This window comes from Geotrypetes seraphini, chromosome 1 (genome assembly GCF_902459505.1).
Source record: "Geotrypetes seraphini chromosome 1, aGeoSer1.1, whole genome shotgun sequence".
Classification (NCBI taxonomy): domain Eukaryota; kingdom Metazoa; phylum Chordata; class Amphibia; order Gymnophiona; family Dermophiidae; genus Geotrypetes; species Geotrypetes seraphini.
In genome coordinates, this window is record NC_047084.1 from 216,503,487 (window position 1) to 216,527,785 (window position 24,299).

General features: G+C 42.5%; 1 protein-coding gene across 1 annotated transcript in view; it reads left to right on the forward strand.

Moving 5' to 3' along the window:
- Positions 1-24,299, forward strand: part of CORIN (corin, serine peptidase) — a 280,593-nt gene that overhangs the window by 216,496 nt on the left and 39,798 nt on the right. The window contains exons 14-16 of the mRNA XM_033946076.1: positions 8,760-8,873; positions 11,609-11,719; positions 20,993-21,122. Coding sequence (XP_033801967.1) covers positions 8,760-8,873; positions 11,609-11,719; positions 20,993-21,122 — 355 coding nt within the window. The remainder of the gene's footprint in view (positions 1-8,759; positions 8,874-11,608; positions 11,720-20,992; positions 21,123-24,299) is intronic.

Genomic DNA, 24,299 nt, shown 5'->3' on the forward strand with positions numbered 1-24,299 from the left:
TGCCAGACTTTAAGAATAAATGGGATACCCATGTGGGATCCCTACGAGGGTCAAGATAAGAAAATTGGGTCATTAGGGCATAGACAGGGGGTGGATAAGCAGAGTGGGCAGACTTGATGGGCTGTAGCCCTTTTCTGCCATCATCATCTTCTATGTTTCTATGAAAGAAAGTGCCGGGAATCAGCGATTTTCTCTGTAAACGCTTGGAATCAGCGATTTCTCTATGCAAGCTGATGCAATTTGGGGGGAGGAGCTATGAGGAGTAGTGGCTCGTGGCCAGCAGGGGGTGCTGGTTATGGGACGGTAATGGGAATGGATGTCAGAACATGATAAGTGCAGTATTTTTTGTGGAGTTTTTTCTACAAAAGCGCCTGTTTTTCATATGATTCTGGGTAATTCTAGTTAGATAATTCTGTGTTAGTTAAGGACCGCGCCCAAATAGAAACGTACGAAAAACGGGTGAATAAAAGTCTGACTATAATGTAGCTAAGGCCAGAGAAAAATATACTAAGGATTAATATAAGGGAAAGCATAATAATATCTGTTTATGTACTTTGCTGTTGAGCCAAATCATGGTGGAAATCATGATTACATGATTACATGGAATCCATTTTGGGTTATCTGTTTGTACTATATCTGTCCTGTCTTTGGACACCATCTTGTTCTGTCTTCTTTGTCCTCTCTGAGTTTTCCCGCTCCCAGCAGCTTGGTGTTAATTAATACCACATGTGCTGTAGACTGGCTAGGAAGATAACGTGTCCTAACCTAAGAGATAGAATGCATTAAGTATGAATGGCCGAGTTATGAATGGAATGAATGGGGCCCCTGGAATGATGGCTGTGACTGTGTTGAACAAAAGGAATAAGTTTTGAAAAACATATTTATATATTTTTGCAACCTAAAAAAAATCCTACAGCAGCATCTGGAAGTAATTAGAGTCAGTCTCAAGCATAGGAAGGGGGGGCATTGGAAGCCCACGCTTAGCACTGTGTCGGTGTAACATGAAGCTGCCAGCTCCCTCCTTCAGGCTAACAACTTTGCAGCACTGTGTGTGGATGAAACTTAGGGCTGAGAACTTTTCAGCACCATGTTAATAATTGTAGATTCTCTTGCATAATGTTATAATGTTACTTTAGAAATCAAAAGTAAGTTTCTAAAACTGCCTAACTTGGAAACATGGAGGAATGTTTCCTTTGTCTAAACTTTTAAGACCACCTCTTTGGAGAATTGTTATTGGTTGTTACGATGATGATGTCATAATGAGCCAACAGCATATAATAGAAAATCTGGAGCTAGTAAGACCGAGACCGTTATGAGAAGGCCAGCATTTGGCCACTATGACGATCTCCCATTAGCGCAACTGTTAAGCAATAATTATGCTGACGCTTTTGATCTCATAATGGAAAAATAGAAACAATAATTCAATAAATCTTGGTTATAATTTTTAAAACCTTGCGCTGGTGTCATTTTGCATGTGTTATTATATTCAAACCTGAAGCTTTCAAAAGGCTCAGCTAGCAAGTTAAAAACTGTGAATAATCGAAACCGCGATTGCTGAAACCCCGAATACGGAGGGAGAAGTGTATGTAGTGTACTGTGAAAAAAAGTCTAAGAAAATGCAGCTCATAGTCATGTTACTGCGTTCTTCCGCGAACTGCACTGGTTGCCAGTGGAGGCTCAGATTAAGTTCAAGTTCGAGTGTTTTTGCTATAAGACCCTTTTTGGCCTAACTCCAAATTATCTCACGAGTCTATTTTCACTCGCAACTAGTAAACATACTAGACGTTCACATGCCATTTTAACTTTTCCATTGGTAAAAGGATGTAAATTCAAAAACTTCCACTAAAGTCTCTTATCCTAACAGGCAGCGTCCTGAGACAAAGACTTACATCTCTTAATCATGACTTCTAGTACCTATTTAGATTTTAGAAGGCATCTGAAAACATATTTGTTCACCAAATACTTGGAAACTAAGTCATTCTATTTAATTGTTACTACTTTCTCTTTTGTAAACCACATAGAGCTTCACAGTCCTGTGGTATATAAGTAGAATGTTATGCTATGTTATTCAATGAAATTTCTGTAATCCATTGTTAATCGGGCCTTTTTCTAGTGGATGGACCAGAAAGAAACATGCTATAAGACCTTTTTTTATTTTTATCAAACAGAAAAGACAGGGCATTACTAGAAGACTCTAGATATGGTTTTTTTCCTGGAATATCATGTTTAATTTAATAAGAAGTCAATCTGAATTGATTAAATTCACTTTTTTGAGGAGAAGGCAGCTGTGCTGTCTGCATAAGAATGAACATTTAGAAAGCTGCAAGACATCAAGTCTATGGCAGTGCTGTGCAAAGATGGAAAAGCAGATCATTAGAAGTAGACATGGTTAGTCTTAAGAACAACCAATTCATTTAATAAAGATTCAATCAAGAGATGCTAATAAATCAATATATAGTAAAGAGGAATATGACAGTCTTCCTTGATCCATAATTGTGATTGGTAACTGGTAGTTATCATTATATAGCTGGCATATTGTTGCTTGTAGAAACAACATGAGGATATTTTCAGCTAATGCTGCTTTTAAAAAGTCAGTGTCATCTTTTAGTAGCATAAAATGTAGAGTGGTTAAGTACTGTAATTAAGCACAGTGTATTCCAATCATTGAGTTTGCATCTTTGTAGAATGGCAGATTTCTGTTCCGGAGAAAGTAAGAGAATTTTAATTTGAGTCAAGGGTAAATAAGGAGAGATGTAGTGCTGTTATGATGTTTCCACGCCACTACTGGCTTTGTTTAGGATCCTCTCATTTCTCATCATCTTATATACTCTCATATCATAACATGTCCTTCCAGCTAATTTTCATCATTTTTCTATAATGCCACATTTTTAGTGCATGTAGCATCTTTACAATCTCTTTACTATAAGTCCATGTTTTACTAAGCTTATATAGCGCTGTTTCCACATAGGCGGGACCAGGTCAGAGGGAAGGCTTGGGTGGGCATGTGAAGTGGGTATGAGTTGCTTCTTCTTTCCCCTAAGAAATAGCTTTAAAAGTACTGAAGGAGGGAGGGAGGGGTGGGCAAACAGAAGAGATGGAGTTGAGAGATACCTGGTCACCTGGGAGGGGGGAGGGGCTGAAAAGATTCTGAGTGGGCTGTGGGGCTCTTGTGCCCACCCATTTAGGGCTCAGGCCCATCCAAATCTGGGTATCTGGCTACATCCTTGCATCATGGTAAGCCCGGAACATGTAACAAAACAAATTGCCAATATTAAGCATAAAATATTTCATTACTCAAAGTGTAATTAAACTCTGTAATTCGTTGCTGAAGAATGTGGTAGGGTTAGCAGGGTTTTAAAAAAGTTTGGATAATTTTCTAAAAGAAAAGTCCATATTCCATTATTTATTCCTAGGATAAGCAGCATAAAATCTGTTTTACTCCTTGGGATCATGCCAGGTACTTGTGACCTCTGTTGGCCACTGTCAGAAACAGGATACTGACCTTGATGACCTTTGGTCTGTCCCAGTATGACAATTCTTATATTCTTATGCATGGAACAAAGTTCATGATCTGCAAGCTCTGATGTTACAAGCAGATTTGTATATCGTTTCTATCATGGAGATGTGGTTCAATGATTCCCATGAATGGGATGCAAATATACTGAGCTATACCCTATTTAGGAAAGAGAGAGATGGTCAGAAAAGTGGAGTGGTAGCTTTATATGTAAAAAAAAGGTATTAAAGTGGCTGAAATGCAGGGGACCTGGAGAGAGGAAGAAGCAATATGGATTATCTTAGAAAGAGAAGATGGAACCTCCATGGGTGTTGTCTACAGAATTCCAACACAAACAGAGAAATTGGACAAAGACTTAGTCATAGATAAACAGAAAGCAAGTGTGAGGAGTAGCCTAATGGTCAGTTTAGTGGACTTTAAACTAAGGGATTCTGGTGCAATTCCAATTCACAGCCAATTTCAAACAGGAAAAATGTCCAGATTTTCTGTTCGAAAATGGCTGTGAAATAAACATTTTTGTGCTGAAAATGTGCAAAATGAATAGCCAAGTTTCCAAAATAAAATGTCCAACTTAAGACCAAAAAAACCCCTACAGATAGGGACATTTGGCATCATTTTTAGAAAAATGGCCAGAAAGATCTCTAGGCAGAGTCTAGGGATAGCCTAGTGTTTACTGCATTGGACTTTAAACCAAGAAACCCTGGATCAAATCGCACTTTAACTTTTATTTTATAATTGTAAACCCTCCCCAAAAACAGAAATATGCCTCCTGTACCTAAATATTTAAGCCACTTGCAACCTGAAGGCTTTTGAAGTGGTGTAAATTCAGGTACAGTAGGTATTTTTCTGTTCCTAGACGGCTGACAATTATAAAATAAGAGTTAAAGTGGGATTTGATCTAAGGTCCTTTGGTTTAAAGTCTAATCTAATCTAGGATATGTGGATCGCTCTATGACTATAAAGGTTCAAAGCAATTTACAATTACACATGAGCCCATTCAAGCAAGGAAAATTTACAGAAGAAGCCTCAGCAGTGGATTACAAAATGAAAAGAGGGCATGCAAAACAAGAGCCAAAACATCTGAAGGGAGATTACAAGAGAATACATTGCGGCAATCTACAGTCATAAAACAGAAAAGAGAGTGTGCAAGTCATTGTTCATTGCAGCAACCACTAAGCTACCCTCTGTTCTGTCTAGAGATCTCAAAAATAATGCCAGACAAACATCCCTAACCATTAGTTTTTTTGCTGATTATAAGTCGGATGTTTTATTTTGGAAAAATGGTTATTCAGTTTGCACAATTTCGGCACAAAAACGTCCATCTCACAACCATTTTCAAACATAAAATCTGGACATTTTTCCTGTTTGAAATAAGCTGTGAGACATTGGTACCGTATGTTATAAGCAGGACATCCCAAATCTGTCATACTTGCTTATCACACCAAGAGTTTCCTCCAAAAAATGTATTAATATATGTTCTGCTGGTAAATATTTTTGGCATGGTTGCAATAGGCTGTGGTGGTAGTTAAGTATTCTTCACGGTGATGGGACAATCATGCGCCAGACACCAGTGCACCGACAATCGAGCGCTGACAGTTCGGCGCAAGACACCAGTGTGCCGCGGGAAAACTGCAGGAGTACCATGAAGAAAACTGCAGGAGTACCAAAGCACGAGGGAAACAAAAAGAGAGGACAAAAAACTGGGTCTTAAACTGCCTATACACAAATGCTAGGAGCCTGAGGGCCAAAATGGGAGAACTGGAAATCACTGCCAGCAATAAGGACCTAGACATAATTGGAGTCACAGAAACGTGGTGGACTGAGGACAATCAATGGGCTGTGGCCATACCAGGGTACAAACTATACAGGAGAGACAGGACACACAAAAAGGGTGGAGGAATAGCGCTGTACATAAAAGACTCCATACCATCAGCCAGGATGGAAACAACAGTACGGGAGGATGGCTTGGAATCACTATGGGTTAAGCTACAGGGAGGAACTGGGGCAGACATTAAATTGGGTCTGTACTACCGCCCACCTGGACAACCGGAAGAAATCGACCAGGAGCTGGAGGCTGAACTGAGGCAGGTATGCAGAAGCGGAAATGTGGTGGTGATGGGGGACTTCAACTATCCTGGGATAGACTGGAGTATTGGGCATTCAAACTGCGCAAGAGAGACCAAATTCATAGAGGTCACGAGGGACTGTTTCATGGAGCAACTGGTCACGGAACCAACACGGGGCGATGCCACTCTTGACCTAATCTTCAACGGACTAGGGGGGCCAGCAAAGGAGGTGGCGGTATTACCCCCGCTAGGTAACAGCGATCACAACACGATCCAGTGCAGGCTTGAAATTGGATCATCAAAGGGGAAAAGAACCACAACGACGGCACTCAACTTCAAAAAAGGAAATTAGGATGCCATGAGGAAAATAGTGGAAAAGAAACTCAAAGGCAACATAGGGAAGACGGAATCCGTAGAAACAGCCTGGACCTTACTCAAGGAGACTGTGCACGAAGCGCAAAACCTATGCATCCCCAAGTTCAGAAAAGGGTGCAAAAAAAATAGAACAAAAAACCCAGTGTGGATAACAAATGCTGTGAAGAAGGCGATAAGCGATAAGCGACAAGAAAGCATCGTTCAGAAAATGGAAAAAAGACCAAACAGAGGAGAACCAAAAAGTGCACAAAGAACACCAGAAGGAGTGTCACCGAGTGGTTAGAAAAGCAAAGAGAGAATACGAAGAGAGACTGGCAGAGGAAGCAACAAACTTCAAGTCGTTCTTCAGATACGTCAAGGGGAAGCAACCGGCGAGAGAAGAAGTGGGACCATTGGACGATGGAGACAGAAAGGGAGTAGTAAAAGAAGAGAAAGAGATAGCTGACAGGTTAAATGAGTTCTTCACGTCAGTCTTCACGATGGAGAATATAACCAACATTCCGGAACCCGAGGAGATCGTAATAGGAGACCAAGACGATAAGCTGGTCGATTTAGAGGTAAGCCAAGAGGATGTACTCAAGCAGATTGACAGACTAAAGAGCGACAAATCGCCAGGTCCAGACGGCATTCACCCAAGGGTACTCAAGGAACTAAAAGATGAAATAGCGGAGCCACTTCGACAGATATGCAACCTATCCTTAAAAACCGGAGAGATCCCGGAGGATTGGAAAATAGCAAATGTCACGCCCATCTTCAAGAAGGGCGCAAGGGGAGATCCGGGAAACTACAAGCCGGTGAGCCTGACCTCAGTCCCGGGAAAGATGATGGAGGCACTGATTAAAGACAGCATCTGTGAGCACATCGAAAAAAATGGGCAGCTAAAACAGAGTCAACATGGCTTCTGCAAGGGTAGGTCATGCCTCACAAACTTACTGTACTTCTTTGAGGGGGTGAACAGCCAGGTGGATAAAGGGGAATCTATAGACATCATTTACCTTGACTTCCAAAAAGCCTTCGACAAGGTACCACACGAGAGACTGCTTAAAAAGATATGGAACCACGGGGTACAAGGGGAGATCCACCGATGGATCAAAAACTGGCTGGCAAACAGGAAGCAGAGGGTTGGCGTAAAGGGCCACTACTCAGACTGGAAAGGGGTCATGAGCGGAGTTCCGCAGGGGTCGGTGCTGGGACCGCTCCTGTTCAATATCTACATAAACGACCTAGAGGCGGGAACCAAGTGTGAAGTCATTAAATTTGCAGATGACACCAAACTATGCAGCAGGGCTCAAACCAGGGAAGACTGCGAAGATCTCCAAAAGGATCTAAAGCAGCTGGAAAAGTGGGCCGAAAAATGGCAGATGAGCTTCAACGTGGGGAAATGTAAGGTCATGCATGTGGGAAAAAAGAACCCGATGTTCACATACAAAATGGGGGGAACACCACTAGGGGTCAGTAACCTGGAGAGAGACCTGGGAGTGATGGTAGACGCAACACTGAAGGCATCGGCGCAATGCGCCACGGCCTCAAGGAAAGCAAACAGAATGTTGGGTATCATTAAGAAGGGTATTACGACCAGGACGAAGGAAGTCATCATGCCGCTGTATCGTGCAATGGTACGGCCGCATCTGGAGTACTGTGTCCAGTACTGGTCACCGTATCTCAAGAAAGACATGGCGGTACTTGAAGGAGTACAAAGAAGAGCAACTAAACTGATAAAGGGAATGGAAAATCTCCCATACACCGAAAGATTGAAGCAGTTGGGACTTTACTCCCTGGAGAAGCGAAGACTTAGAGGAGACATGATAGAAACCTTCAAGATCCTGAAGGGCATAGAAAAAGTAGACAGGGACAGATTTTTCAAATTAAGGGGCACCACAAGTACAAGGGGGCACTCGGAGAAATTGAAAGGGGACAGGTTTAGAACAAACGCTAGGAAGTTCTTTTTCACTCAGAGGGTGGTGGATACATGGAACGCGCTTCCAGAGGCTGTTGTAGACAAGAAAACATTAAATGGTTTCAAAGAAGGTTTGGATAGATTCCTAGAAGAAAAAGGGATTGAGGGGTATAGACAGGTATAGACCATTGTTCAGGCAATGGGCCTGATGGGCCACCGCGGGAGCGGACCGCTGGGCAGGATGGACCTATGGTCTGCCTCAGCGGAGGCAACTTCTTATGCTCTTATGTTCTTAAAGAGCTCTGAAGCAGGGTGTGAGTGGGAACCCCCCCACACACTTTACTGCATATTGTTTGCGCTGCCATTGGGTGGGGGGTGCAACCCCCCACATTATAGAGAAAGCGGAACTTTTCCTGGAAAAAATCAGAAAAAGTTCAGTTTTCTCTATAATGGAGGGTTCCAACCCCCCAAACCCCTCCCCAACAGCAGCGCGAACACTTTTCAGTAAAGTGTGTGTGTGGGGGGATGGGTTTCGGGGGGGGGGGGGGTGGGTTTCCCCACTCACAGCCCGCTTCAGAGCTCTTTAAAACTGTTTTCCCGCGGCGCACTGGTATCTTGCGCTGAATTGTCTGCCCTCCATTGTCGGTGCGCTGGTGTCTTGCGCGCGACTGACTATGAACATTATTCACAATACATGCTTCAATGAATTTACATTTTGGATTATTGCTCCTTCAATATTGCATGGCAGTATTTGCCCTGATCCTTGGTGACAAAACATACCTACAAATATTTAAATTGATTTCTATGAATTTTTTAATGTGTTCATGTGCACCTTCCTCAACCACCACCCCATATTATAGATGTGTGTTTTTTCTGTATTACTTCAAACTATTGCCATTCTTTCCAGGTTGTGGCCAGAGAGGCTTATGGGAGTGCCCATCCAATAAGCTGTGTATCAAACACACTATGATCTGTGATGGCTTTCCAGACTGCCCTGATCAGGTGGACGAAAAGAATTGCTGTAAGTATTTTCATCTTATATGCTGAAATTGCAAGTACAGGCAGTTGCCTGACTTATATACGACTTGTACTTAAGAACACAGTTGTGGCTTCATTTGATTACCCTGAGCAGTATTTCCAGAGGCATAAGCTCCTACACTTCTCCTGCAGCAGATTCAGGAATGATGCATGGTCACATTAAGAACAGTGTGTGGTTGTGCATGCTGTACCTTCGAGGTTAAAATGGTAGGGACAGTTGACCCATTTGACACCTGGGAGCAGAGATAAGCATCAAAAATATTAAAATCTACAAGTTCTGAGTTACATACAAATCCGACATAACTCGTTTTTAACCCAGGGACTGCTTATACTTACCCAAAACATAATTTCCTTCTCTCTATATTTGGTTATTGATACTAAATAGCCAGCATTCTTAGAATGTTTTAAATAAATATCTATGTCCACAAAATAGCTAATTTTGTATCATATACAGATAGATATGGATCTCTATCTACATATAGATTTTTATATACATATGTAAATGGCAAACACATGTACATAATAATGTTACAATGCCACTGTTTATAGTAGATGTGGCATGCATAGATTTTAAAGGGGTGTGGTTTGGTGGTATGAGGGTGTGATTTTGAGGGTGTAGTTTCCCTGTAAAATGGCAATACATATATATTATTTTAAATTTCTCCATTGGCATTTATACCTCTTCTGAGACAGGTGAGACAATGATATCTAATACCATTTTAAAAATAAAACAAAAAGCAGTTATTTCACATGACTTCATTGCAGGCTCTTCTTATACATGCACTCCCCTCCCCCCAATATTAAGCTAGCATCAGCCAGCAATCTCTCTTAAAATCTCTCTCTCTTATTTTCTCTTTGTCCCTCACCTCAGCAACAAGCAGAGCAGCTACATTTCATCGTACCTCAGGTTCTGAAACTAATGCATTCCCTAATCATGTGCATATTTTATGTCTCATACTAATATCCTTTGAGAAATAAGAATCATGATGGCACAGAAGTAGTGAATAAGGAAGGGTTGCCATTACAGTGCCAGCACTTGTGTTTTGACTGTGGCTAATGAAAAAATAATGTGTATCTCTATATTTTTAGTGGAGGGTAGTAAAATCTCGCTTCTTTTGAGTTTTGGAGAGAGACAGGCATGTTTCATGGGCGCTTGTTAAAAGCCAACGTTTCTTGAGCGCGTGTATGATACCCTTGCCTTGTGTGTTTCTGGCTGTGGGTCTTGATTAAATTGTACATTTAAAACAAATTATAAGATTTACCTGAATTACAGTAGTTTTTGTGGAGAGAAAGGCATCTGAAAACATATTTGTTCACCAAAAAGTCAATGTTGCTTTTCCCCTCCTCTCCTTTCCATTTGTCCAATAGTGCATCAGGAGAGTGTGGGGTTTTTTTTGGCTTTTTTCTGCGCATGTGCCCACATGCAAATGTAGGAAATCTTCGCTGCTGTCCGCCGACCTTATTTGCATGCGCGATTTTTTAAAGAATGTCTTGGGTTTTTGGATTCGGTATCAAAATGGCTGCGTTAGCAGACCGTCGCTTTTTAATGCGGGTTTTTGAAAATCCTGGCCTGAGTGTTAAAAGTGAAAACATTAAAAAAGTTAGCCACCCATTTTGTGCTTGTGATACAGATGAAAGTGCATGATTGTGGAGCAGAGAGAACTATGTGGAATTGAATAATGGATTAGATGAGAGAGATAGTGAGAAACAGCCAAGAATATGTAACAGGGCTGGTGTTGGGAGGGTGGGTGAAAACAGGGTAAATGCCCTGGCTTGCATGATACAAAGAGCCCCGAACCTACCTAAATCTGAATAAAATAAAGCCTGCTGTGGTGGGCTTTTATAAAATTTCTGCATTGGGTCCTAGCATATTTAATGCCAGTCCTGATTTGTAGTGTGGAGATATAACCCATTAATTGTATTAGCTGCCACTCTGTTAGATACTTTCTATATAAAGCAGCTAGAAAATCTTTTACTTATTGACTTTAAATACCTCAATTCTAAACATTTTTTAGTGAGCCTTCAGAATGTGCCACCACCAGCCAATTGATTCTTCAGCTGAGCTATTTCATGGCAAGTTCATCCTCATCAGACTTGTTTTATACCATTTATAATTGTGCTCATATGTGCTAAAGTGCCTTCTTTGTGCAATTAATGAATAAATAAACTTCTAAAATTGTTCATATTTCAATTTTGAAACAAGCTTGTTACTTAGCATTTTTCGCTGAATAATTGCTTAACTTAAAACGTCTTGAAGGGACTTGTCTACTCCAACATGTTTCGCCGAGGGCTTTATCTAGAAGAAATCCCCTAAAATGTAGAACAAGTAGATGAAACTAGACTAATAAGTCATTTATGTGGAATATTATAGATAGTCAAGTAATAGCCCTTCAGTTCTGATTTGTAAGCATCTAGAAACGTAACTGGAATGCTGAGAAAAACAGCAGCAGAGTTCCATGTGAACAATGAGAACAGTGAACTGTGAAAGCAGCAGAACTGTAAAAAATTTAAAGCGAATGACATGTAGAATCAGGAAGATCAGCAAATTGACTACTGTAACAGTCAAGCCTGGAAAAGAAGAACGAGACATAAAATGTGATGGAGAAAGAAATATTTTCAACAGCTGTTCATATTGAAGCCTGATATTAGATATCAGCGCGTGCTTTTAAAATCTGTCTGTCTTTCTCAGTCGTTTTCTGTTTCTTCCTGTCCTGACAGCATCGTGTAAAGATGATGAGCTTGAATGTGCCAATCATGACTGTGTGCCCCGTGATCAATGGTGCAATGGTCACCTGGACTGCAGGGATGGTTCAGATGAATGGAACTGCGGTAAGCCATATCAAGGAACTAAAATACTCTTCACCCAGAGCTGTTTTGGAGCATTCATGGGCCTCAAAACACAGATGAAAAAATGTAACGCAAAGCTAACAGAACAAAAAAAAAATCAACTAGAATTCAGCTTGGAGGTCATGAAAGATTAAGAAGGTCAGAAAGCATGCTTATATAAGAGGATGACTTACTTTGATGTGGCAGCTACTTAAAAGGCCCATTTTCCCAGTGCAGAATGGTAAATTGTGATGTGATTTGAGATCTGTAAATGATACAAAAATATTCATGCATTTGAAATGTAAACCAACAATTAGGAACTAGCAAAGGTCCTTAGACTGGAAAACTGGGTATGTATATGGCAGCTAAAATTTGGGAGCCCTTTTTCTAATTCTTATGGTACGCTAATGGAATTAGGGTACATTAAGGGCCTGATTCTGTAAAGGATGCCGATATTAGTGGCTGCCTAAGAAGCAGCCGCCGATCGCGTGTCAATCACACATCAGCGTTCTATTCAGAATTGGGTCAAGAATTTTGCAAGCCTACACGTAACACATCTGTCTCGTGTCTATAGAGACACGTACCAATGCTTAAACCCACTCAAGGCCACTTTCGCTACAGAGACCTACAATGGCATCCTGCCTCGGACACTTTTTAAAATTGGCTGTCAGACAGCAGTAGGATGCCTACCGCTGCCTGCAATTGGGATGTGCGTTTCGAAAATCAGGCCCTAAATACTAAGAATCCCACAGGTATAAAATAGGCTTCTTAGCATTTAGTGTGTACTAATTTTATTAGTGCACTAAGCTTTAGTAAAAGAGCCTTATAATGTGGACAAGTGCAAAGAGACATACAAAGGTGTTATAGAGGTGTTAGTGAATTGCGTGGAGAAAGGGAAGATCCTCTAATACCAAGATATGCAGTCTGAGATCAAGAAAATGTGGCAGAAAGATACAGAAATATTTCCCATTGTTTTGGGTGACATGGGCTTGATCAAAAAGAACTTCCACATGTACCTGGACATATTGCCTATACATGTTGCGTCTTACAGTTCCAGAAAAGAGCTTTCTTTGGCGCAATGCAAGTAGTACAGCAAGCGTTAGCAGTAAATTTGAGAGACTGAGATCAAACTCCACATGCCCTGGCTTTGAAGTGAAGTTCATTCCTGTCAAAAATTAAAGTATTGTACATCATTTGGGGAGCTTACTTGTTGCATGCAATTTACGTATATTTCACAGTATTAACTCTCATTGATGTAAAGAGTATACGATGGTTAGGTGCAAACTTCAACTCCTGAGGATGCATATCATGAAACACAATTCTGTGAAGCATTAAATCCTCATATGTTAGAGAAATTAAAGTGGAGATTATCTATATGGAAGATGACATCAATTATTTGCTTCCCTTTCCCCGTACTTCTGTAAAATTTGTGGTGCAAGCATCAACCCCCAAACCTGCTGTTGCGCCTTGTATCAGCTCTTCTTTTGACGTCACTTTCTGGACCCACACCTAGGAAGTGACATCAGAGGGATATCCCATACAGGCGCGACAGCAGGTTTGGAGTTGCTGCTCAGCCAGGAACGTAACAGAGGTACAGGGGAAGGGAAGTGGCACGCATATGCAGCAGTTGGGAGGGTGGGGGAGGGGCACCACCACACCGGGCACCTCATACCCTCGCTACGCCACTGATTTGGACTGAGTCAAATTTGTTTTTGATCTGGAATGAAGGTGTTTGGTAAACTAAATAGATTTTGTCTTGTTGAAGAAAATTGTATGGAATTTTGTATGTATGTGTGGTAATTTTCCCAAGAGAAATTTTTCTTATGATATATTGGACTGTAAGAACATAAGAATAGCCTTACTAGGTCAGGTCAACTGTCCATCAAGCCCAGCAGCCCGCTCTCATGGACTGTAAATCATAGTTATTCTATTCAGTGTTAGATAACATCTTATTTCTGTTCCATTGGAAGAAATTGTTTTATGCTGTTTTGTAACATGCTTAATAAATGTACTGTATATCTTTTGTATATTATAGGACTAATTTTCAAAAAATGCAGACATCCAAAAATCAGCATAAACCAGCACTTGGACGTCTTAATTGTCAAAACATCCAAGTGCTGATTTTCAAAAACAATTTTCTGGATGTCTTGCTATGCTTCCTAACTGCTGTGCATCCAAATTTCAGGTGTTGGAGGTATGTTATGGGCGTGGTTAGACTTGGACATCCTGAGGCGATAATTAAACCTTTCCCTAGACATCCAGGATGGAATTTAGATGTCCAGAGCTATACCTGTATTAAAAGCGTCTAAATGCTAAAAGCAGGGGTAGGGAACTCCGGTCCTCGGGTTTTCAGGATTTCCCCAATGAATATCCATTGAAAGCAGTGCATGCAAATAGATCTCGTGCATATTCATTGGGGAAATCCTGAAAACCTGACTGGAATACGGCTCTCGAGGACCGAAGTTCCCTACCCCTGGTTAAAAAGATACCCAAACTAACCAGATGATTACTGGAGGGATTAAGTAATAACCCCCCCCACACACACACATGCACTACCCCAGTGGCTATTGACCCTCTCCCACTCCCCAAAATCTGAATGAAACAGTGCATACCTGTCTCTAGAACAGCAGCACCTGATATGAGAAATTCTAGTAGAGCATCACACAGGGTGTCTTAAGTAGCCTGGTGGGTGGGCCAGTGACCACTTGAGGAAGACCCAGGCCCATAAGCCACTCTAACCACTACATTTATGGTGGAAAGCGTGAGCCCACCAAAATCCTACTGTATTGCCATATGGGTGATACCTGCAGCATTACTGATGACATCATCAGTGATGCGGCAGAGGGAATTTCTTGACAAGAGAAGGCCGCGAAGCTGCCTGTTTAAGAGTGCTGCCAGCCCGACGCTGCTCTAGAGAGAGGTATGTAGGGCTTGCGGTCAGCGGGGTTCAGTTAGTTGGCGGGCCGGATTATAAAAATGAACAGGCCGGATATGGCCCGTGGGTTGTAGTTTGCCCATGTCAGGTCTAGAAGAAACATCCAAAATTTCTCAGTGCCTATGTCTTAGGCACTATGGCCCTGATTCTCCAAAAGTGCGTCCCGATTTTAGGCAGCTGTAGACGTCCTACAGCTGTCTAATCAGCCAATCGGGATGCACGTTTTTAAAAAAAAAAAATGCTCCCCAGGCAGGCCGTCCGGGAGAGGCATCCTATTCAGACCGGCGTCTTTAGAGAATCGGGTTAAATTAGACGCGGCCGCTATACTTATGGCAGCAAGGGATCTCCCTGCTGCAATATGTATAGCGGCCGCGGTTGTTGCGGCCGCCTGTCCCATCACCGACAGGAGAATGCCTAACTCCTCCTGTCGGAACCCCGAACCCCGGAACCCCCTCCCCCCCAAACTCGTAATCGCCGACAGGAGGATGCCCAACTCCTCCTGTCGGAACCCCGAGCCCCCTCCCCCCCAAACTTGTAATCGCCGACAGGAGGATGCCCAACTCCTCCTGCCGGAAAGCCCAACGACCCCCCGCCCCAACTAATCTCCCTCCCCCAACTAACCTTTCAATGTTGGTCAGCTGGACGGGTCTTGCTGCCGTCCAGCCGACGGGTCTGCCTCGTGGAAATGAGACGGCACGCCCCTTCCCGGCCCATCCCCGCTAAATCTAAGGCCTGATTGGCCCAGGCTAGGCACCTTGGCCAATCAGGCCTTAGGATTAGTGGGGATGGGCGGACCCGCTATGCCTAAGGCCTGATTGATCCAGGCTTCTACAGCCTGGGCCAATCAAGCCTTAGATTTAGCGGGGATGGGCCGGGAAGGGGCGTGCCATCTCATTTCCACGAGGCAGACCCGTCGGCTGGACGGCAGCAAGACCCGTCCAGCTGACCAACATTGAAAAGGTTAGTTGGGGGAGGGAGATTAGTTGGGGCGGGGGGTCGTTGGGCTTTCCGGCAGGAGGAGTTGGGCATCCTCCTGTCGGCGATTACGAGTTTGGGGGGGAGGGGGTTCCAGGGTTCCGACAGGAGGAGTTGGGCATCCTCCTGTCGGCGATTACGAGTTTGGGGGGGAGGGGGTTCCGGGGTTCCGACAGGAGGAGTTGGGCATCCTCCTGTCGGCGATTACGAGTTTGGGGGGGAGGGGGTTCCGGGGTTCGGGGTTCCGACAGGAGGAGTTAGGCATCCTCCTGTCGGTGATGGGACAGGCGGCTGCGGCCGCTATTCTTTATTGCAGCAGGGAGATCCCTTGCCGCGATCAGTATAGCGGCCGCGTCTACTTACAATGTAGACCAGCATTTTGCTGGCCTACATTTTAAGCGTCTCTTCCTCTACTAGGGAGACGCGTAGGGCCGCCTAAGTTCGCCTAAGGCCTGTAGGCGAGCTTAGGCATCTTGCGGGTCTCCCTAGGCTCCCGGAGGCGCCTTCAGGCGTGCCTGGGGAGCATTTTTTTAAAAAAACGTGCATCCCGATTGGCTGATTAGAGAGCTGTAGGACGTCTACAGCTGCCTAAAATCGGGACGCACTTTTGGAGAATCAGGGCCTATGTGCAGAATTGGGGCCTTTGTATTTAAACATAGTGAGAAACATAACTGGAATGCTGAGATAGCAGCTTCATAGAATGGATTTACTCTTTGGGATCTGCCAAGTATCACCTAGTGACTTGGCCATTGTTGGAGTAGAAATGCTGAAAGCAATGGACTTTTAGTCTGACTCAGCCTAGCATATTTTGTTTATGTTCTTATTAGAGAATGACATGGGGACCAATTTTTCCCCATCCCTGCAGGAACTCATTTTCCTGTCCCGGCGAGTTCTTTTCCTGTCCCTGCCCCATTCCCGCAAGCTCTGTCTTCATCTGCACAAGACTCAAACACTTTAAAATCATAAGTGTTTGAGGCTTGTGCGATTATGACAGAGCTTATAGGAATCAGACACAGACAGCGACAAAACATGCAGGGACAGGGAAATTGAGTTCCTGCAAAGATGGTGACAAATTTGTCCCCTGTCATTCTCTAGTTCATATGTTATACACAATAGAGAATGACACGGTGAAAAAATTGGTCCCCGTCACCGCCCCGTCCCCGTCTCACCATCCTCTGCACCGCCCCGTCACCGCCATTCCCTTCACCGCCCCGTCACCGCCACTGCCACCCCATTCACCGCCCCGTCACCGCCACTGCAACACCATTCACCGCCCCGTCACCGTCACCGCTGCATACATAAAAGCCTCAAACGGGTACGATTTTATATACTTTTCTTTATTTACGTATAAAGGAAACATTCTTTAAAACTTTAAAACTTTAAAACTTAGTTAAATATTAGTTAATAACTATACAAAAACAAAACACGCAGAGAAAAAATTAATTAATATAAATTCTCAAAACTGACACATTTTGATCACTAAATTTAAAATAGTTATTTTTCATACAGTTTTTCAATCACTAATCTTCCACCACCCCTGGGGCTAGCAATGCAAAAACAAACACGACGTGTACTTTAAATGCTTACAATGTTAGCCTACATGGTAAGTAGACGCGGCCGCTGTACCTAATCGCGGCAAAGATCTCCCTGCCGTGATTAGCATAGTGACCGCGGCTACGGCTGCAAGTCTCCCCTCCCCCCAGCGATCACGGCAGGAGGGCACCCAACCCCTCCTGTAGACCCCCCCAACGGCCCTCCCGACAATCGCAGCAGAAGGGTACCCAACCCCTCCTGCCGGTCCTCCCAATGGCCTCCCCTAAGATCGCCGGCAGGAGGGTACCCAACCCCTCCTGCTGGACCCCCCCCCCCCCCAACGAACCCTCCCACCCCGGAACCCCCTTAGTCTTACTTTCCAAGTTGGACCGGACGGCTCCTCACACGTATGGCCAGCAGGCTTGCCTCCGTCCAAATGAGGCGGGCCCGCCCCTACCCTGCCCAACCCACAGGATCCTAGGGCCTGATTGGTCTAGGCACCTAAAGCCACTCCCGCTATAGGAGGGGCCTTAGGTGCTTGGGCCAATCAGGCCCTAGGATCCTGTGGGTTAGGCAGGGGAGGGGAGGGGCGGGCCCGCCTCATTTGGACGGAGGCAGGCCTGCTGGCCAGACGAGCGAGGAGCTGTCCGGTCCAACTTGGAAAGTAAGACTAAGGGGGTTCCGGGGTGGGAGGGTTCGTTGGGGGGGGGTCCGGCAGGAGGGGTTGGGCACCCTCCTATTGGCGATATAGGGGGCCGTTGGGGGTGCCGGCAGGAGGGGTTGGGCACCCTCCTACCAGTGATCATAGGGGGGCTGTTGGGGAGCTGGCAGGAGGGGTTGGATATCCTCCTGCTGCGATCGTCGGGGGGGCTGTTGGGGTAGGCAGGAGGGGATGGGTACCCTCTTGCCGCGATCGTTGGGGAGGGCTAGTTCTGTCGGCATGAAGGGCTGAGGGCGATCGTCGGGGGGGGGGGGGAGCGGGTTCTATTGGCAGGAAGGGTTGATCTGACAAATGAGGAGCACGGTGAAACACAGGTAAATAGCGGTTCCTAGAAGGGGGGACATTGGCCTGCGGGGACAAATCTATTCACCGTTTTTGCGGGCGGTGAAAGGATTTGTCCCCGCGTCTGCGGCGATTTGCTAATGAGGTCACCATAACCCGCAGCCAAACCGCAGCCACGCAGCGGTTCACTGCGGGGATCGCTCCCCGTGTCATTCTCTAATACACAACCTCAAAGAACTTAAAGTATCATTGGTATTGCAGCTCAGAAGGTTGCACTTTCTAGAATACAACACATATTCAGCTTGGGGTTAAAGGCTTGTTATCTAATTATACATTAAAACATACCATGAGATATATAAAATACACTGAAGTTGAAGTGAACTTGGTTGGTTCACCCTGGTAGAATTCTTAACATTTCCTCTCAGTCTGCAGATGCAATTTGATGAATACCATTGAGATAAAATCCATTATAAGTCATCAGAAATCTGTTCTGTATGTTTCACCAGTGGATTTTTCCATCAGTCCATGGTAGGTTTTTGGCATGTGATTAAAAAAAATAATAGTCCTTGGATTTCAAGCAATGAGCTATGAGACATTAGGCTCAGTTTCTCCTTGAACAATTTACTTTAAAATAAGCTTCCTCATCTCATGTTTCTCTGGGAGTATAAATTGAATGAATAAATAATTTTTGTTTCTAGTTTCAGATAAATTAAGGTGAACCACCTATTTTTCATTGCCTAGTTCATGTCAAAGGCATGTAAGAGTAAAAAAAAAAAAAACCCTCTCCCATGCTTTGTTAATTCATTTAAGGAATAGGGAAATGTAAATTAACTTGGATGTATTTCATACTCATGTTAGGATTTTACAGAAGAAATGTTTCAGAATATAATACTTCTAGCTTAACTTTCATGTTCTAATCCTAGAAAATGCAGTATAGCAAATTCTGGAATAAACGTATATAACTGTTACTGATTATAATTTGTCCTCGCTTTCAAAATTATATTATTTCTTCCCTAAAAGTATAAGATTTTAAATAGGTACCATATTTCCTTATATAAAGAGGTCCTGCGTGTGGGTTGTTTGAACCATTCATCAAATGTTGCTGTAAAAAATGAGGGGGGTTTTGGTGGGCAAGAAGTGGTGCAGCCTCAAAACCCAAACTGACTGACTGAATCTCAAAATTTCATCCCCAATCCAGAAAGGAGATCATTTCCAAAGCTGTAGTGATGAATGTCCCCCCCCAAAATGTACAGACAGCAAGATTTAAAAATAAAACAGAAAAAGTAAAAATAGATATGTCCTCTCCACTATTAAAAACAGCTCACTGGTTGCCAATATCACACCGTATCGTATATAATATAGCTATCCTTTCTTTCAAGGCTCAAACCACCAAAGAACCAATCTTTATCCATAAACTTCATGAACCTATAAGGGCTTTAAGATCCTCTTCTCAGTATCTACTTCATATACCATCTTTGAAAATTATTAGCACACATTGGGCTACCTCGTTCGCAATTATGGCCCCTACAATATGGAATTCCTTACCTCTTTATATTAGGGTAGAAAACAACTTGGATAAATTCAAGGGAAATCTAAAGACCTATCTTTTCCAAGATGCATTTGACTGTTAAATGATTTGTTTACAGCCAGAGTCATTCTTTAATCTTTGCTCCCTAGCTTCCCCATTGTGGCTTACCTTCTTTGTATTTTTTACTTTTAATTTGTAGTTCTCTCCATTTACCTATTGTTTCTAATTGGTTATGTATTGTTTTATATTTATTCGTTTACTGTCTCCCCCCTTTTTAATTATAAATTGTAAAACGCTTAGAAGCTTTAAAAATTTGGAAACTTGGAGGTCCTTTTCTTCTCCTTTGGTGTAGCCAGACTGTTAACCTTCTGGGCTATTGCCAGTCTTTCTGTCGGTAGATATAAATATTTTTCACCATGTTTGTTGGCCTTTAGGTAAGTACCCAGCTATTTCTTCTTGTAAAGCACTTCAAGAACCCTAAATATTGCTTGGAAAAACTTTACTTAGGGTCCTGAAAATGTTCTTACACCTCAGTGCTGTACCCAGGGCCAAGATACAGGAAAAATGAGTTTCAAGTTTTATTAGGATTTTATATACCGCCTATCAAGGTTATCTAAGCGGTTTTACAATCAGGTGCTCAAATTCTAAACTTCCCTTCCAAAACCTTGGCAACACACCTGATCTAGGTACCACGAGGCTTAACTGGAAATATCTTTGGGCAACCTAAAGCAATGCTCTTTGTCTGTCCCAACAGGCTCCCTTAGAAATACTGCTTAAAATCCCTAGAATGTAACTTGTCTTGGTCACAAAACGCATCTTTGCTTGCACACTTTCATCAACTTCCCTAGATGTTCGAATCTCCAGGCCACTGAATTCCTTTTTTCCTGAGTAGGCCAATGCATCATGAAAGGCTACTATTCTGATTTCTGGGAGAAAAAAAATTAAAAAGAAGCTTGCCTTATTCATAAGTAGTAAACTCCAAGCCCCCTTCTTCAAGACATAAAGGGCCTTTTAAAGTTACCTCAAAAATATTACCAGATGGGAACATCCCCTTTACAGGGATACAGGGATCTAAACCCATCTCCATTACATCATTCCATTGAGATAGCTTAGGAATGGGGATCTAAACGTTTCTCATTCTTTAAAAGAGTATATGAAGTTAGTCATAAAACACTTGTGGAAGATCAAGCAATAATAATGAATTAACAGAATTACAAGGAACTTCTATCATCTTTATGAAAGTCATTTTATTTGTCTATAAATACAAATGAATGTGAAAAAAGTATATTTTCTCTTTTCCAGTGAGTCTGTCTAAAAGCGTGAACTCCACAACATTTTTGACCATACACAGGTCAGCTGCCGACTACCATGTATGTGCCGATGAATGGCAGGAGGACTTAAGCCAACTAGCCTGCAATCAATTGGGTTTAGGGTAAGGTCAGTAGTTTGTAGTACTAATGTGTCTTTTACAGGGTTACGCTTTTTATATATTTTACTTCTCATATTTTAGGTTAATAGGACTTAGGCAAGGCTGAAAATACCCTGGGTGTAAAGTTGCTTCTGTACCTAAAGTAGGGCTTGGCAGGACCAGGCACTGGCACAACAGCTGGAATCAGGTGAAGATACCTCCACTAGAATTGGGGATCCTGGACCAGGCAGAAGTGCTCCCGCTGCCTGTCAAAGCAGCTCCTGATTGGTGTAGCCTTACTTTAGTAACAGGAAGAGGTGGTTGAAGCATACCGCTCGTGATTTCCTTCACTCTCCAGCATTCCAGCTGCCCTCACCTGCCTTTTGACAGACGAGAAACCATATTTGCGGTTTTTCAAAATTTGCGTGGGTTCCTGGAATGGAACCCCTGCGAATATCGGAGCAGTGATGTATTGAAAGTATCTAATGGGTATCTGCTATGTTCTAATTAACTATTATTTCTTAGCCTCCCTTGTATTGCTCAATTGCTTACAAACAGAATATAGCAGTGTGAAGAGTTGGCTTAATTCTCATTGTGAAGAGAGAGAGAGATGGTATTAGACGTAGGTAAAAATGCAAAAATAGTGGGTGAAGAACTAGAAGTAACAAAGAACCACATCTGTGTGTACTTATTAGAAGTAAGTGTAGGAGCTGTTTCCTGCAAGACTACCCCTATTTTTCAGAAAGTGCTTACCAGCAAGCCCTATGCACATTCTGGCAAGTAGATCATGGTGTGATAATTGTTTAATAAACCCAAAAGAGACTGTGAGAAATGAGGCATGCTAAACAGAGAGTCCAAGGGTAAGACTTTAGAGTCTACTTAGGTCTGTCAGTCATACTGAGAGCATTTCCATATGGTTCATCTAAAAAATGACTTTGACCCCAAAATTCACTTTAACTTGCTCCTCAACCAACCATGTATAGCATTTGACTAACTAAACAGTATTGAAGAAGGAACTCTTACATGAATCTGAGCCAAAGAAGTGTCTGTACAGACAGTAAAGGACAGGAGAGACATTGATTCAGTAGCAAACACCACTGTCTAGACTTGTTTTTTTCCTCCCAGTTAAAAGAATTTAGAGTGGGATGAATTCACTGGATTTAAGAGAAGTAAATAAAATTATTTCTATAGTTACATGGGAATGAGGTTAAATGAATTATAACTATAACTCCCTTTCCAAAGACATATAAGACAAAGGGGCACATTTGGGAACTTCTGGGCCTTCGTGTAACCATAGAGGTTTCTTGTTTATTTAATTTTTATTTTGTCATCAGGGCTGGGGAGTCTTGCTACAGGGCCTTTATAGCTAGGGACAGAATGCTGTAGTCTCAAAATAATATACAATTCCATACTAATGTTTCTCCAAAATGATGAGTTTATTGATGTACGCTATTTGTATATCAATGGTTCTTAACGTTTTGGGGCATATACTTATTTGAAAATTTGAGCCTTCCCCAGAAAAAAATTCTGAAATATGTGCTGTACACACGTGGAACCTATAGCAGTTACAAGCTTATGCAGACTGTGCGGTAGTAACTGCATATACAGTACTGGTCACACACCACCTATGGACAATGCAAGCAAGTACACACATTGATTCTGAAATATAATTTATGTGCATATTAGCAAAATGTAGGCACAGACATTTTGATCACACCCTAAATTAAGGTATATTACATGCACTAGTGTATTTATATTTTTTATTATTTTCAATTCCACCTTACTAAGACAGATTAAAAAATAAAACTCATAACAAAAGTTATACAAACAATATAAAATCATATTTAATTTAAAATGCCATTCATATCATTATACTAACTCCCTTACTCTGCAACCTTACATGACTAGCCCATCATATACGTACCAAACACTATCACAAAAAATACCGATTTTTCTTTAGAGAATAGGCATCTTATTAGTAGGCTCCCTGTTATAAAATTGCCCTCCATACTGTAATTATAACTGCCTGAATTTTTCAGTAAACTTTATTTTTTGAAAGAATCCCAACATACAGAGGCTATGGGGCTCATAACAAAAAAAATGTCTAAAAAGTGGCCTAAATGGGTACTTAGACGATCAAAAAGCCTGATCGTCCAAGTACCCATAACACTGCACAACAAAGTTTTTGCTTCCTGAACACTGCTGGGTGTTTCTTATAGAATTTTGGGTGCTGATCATGAATATTACATCAAAAATTACCCATCACGTACCATTTCAGAGAAATCTTCAATTTTGTCGTGATTTTTTCTTATATTTGGATGCAAACAATTTTTTCTCCCATAAGTGTCTTATCAACAACGGTTTGTGCCGCCTGGGTATGTCCATGCATAAAATCTAGCCAGGTTGGAAGCTGTTTTATGGAAGATGACATCCTGGGCATGTCTGGGCAGGTCTGAACGAGCTTGCGCTGTCTCACCATGCTATAATGGTGGCTTCCATACACCGATCCTGCTCATTTGGTTAATATAGATAGTCCGTGTGTGTATATAGTATCAGTATAGTAAAGTATAGTAGTATAGTAGCTGTAGCAATATAACAGTAAGTAAGCTTGATGCTATAGACGTTTTGGTGTCGGGCAATATGTCTCGTCGGTGTCGTAACAGCCGCGACACATTCTGCTATATCTGTGGGGAATATACACTTACGCCTCAGAGACGTTCGATGACTGCCCTTGTAAAGAAAGCCTATCATCTGTATTTTGGCTGCAAAATAGGTGATCAAGACAAGCAATGGGCGCCTCACATTTGCTGTGCGACATGTGCTGTTAGTTTGAGAGCCTGGCTCAGAGGTACTCGAAAGACGATGCCATTTGCTATTCCGATGATATGGCGAGAACAGAAAGACCATGTGACGGACTGTTATTTCTGTTTGACTAATGTGTCTGGTTTCTCTGCCAAAAACAAGAAGTCAATTGAATATCCTAATCTGCCTTCAGCAATGAGACCCATGCCACATGATGACAGTCTTCCAGTTCCGAAACCACCAGAGGATTGGACCTTAGACGAACCAGATGAAGAAACTGCAGTGCAGGGTTCTAACAGTGACATTGACCCGGATTTTGAACCATCCTCATCAGGCGATCCACATCTGATAACACAGTCCGAATTGAACGATTTGGTCAGAGATTTGGGTCTGTCAAAA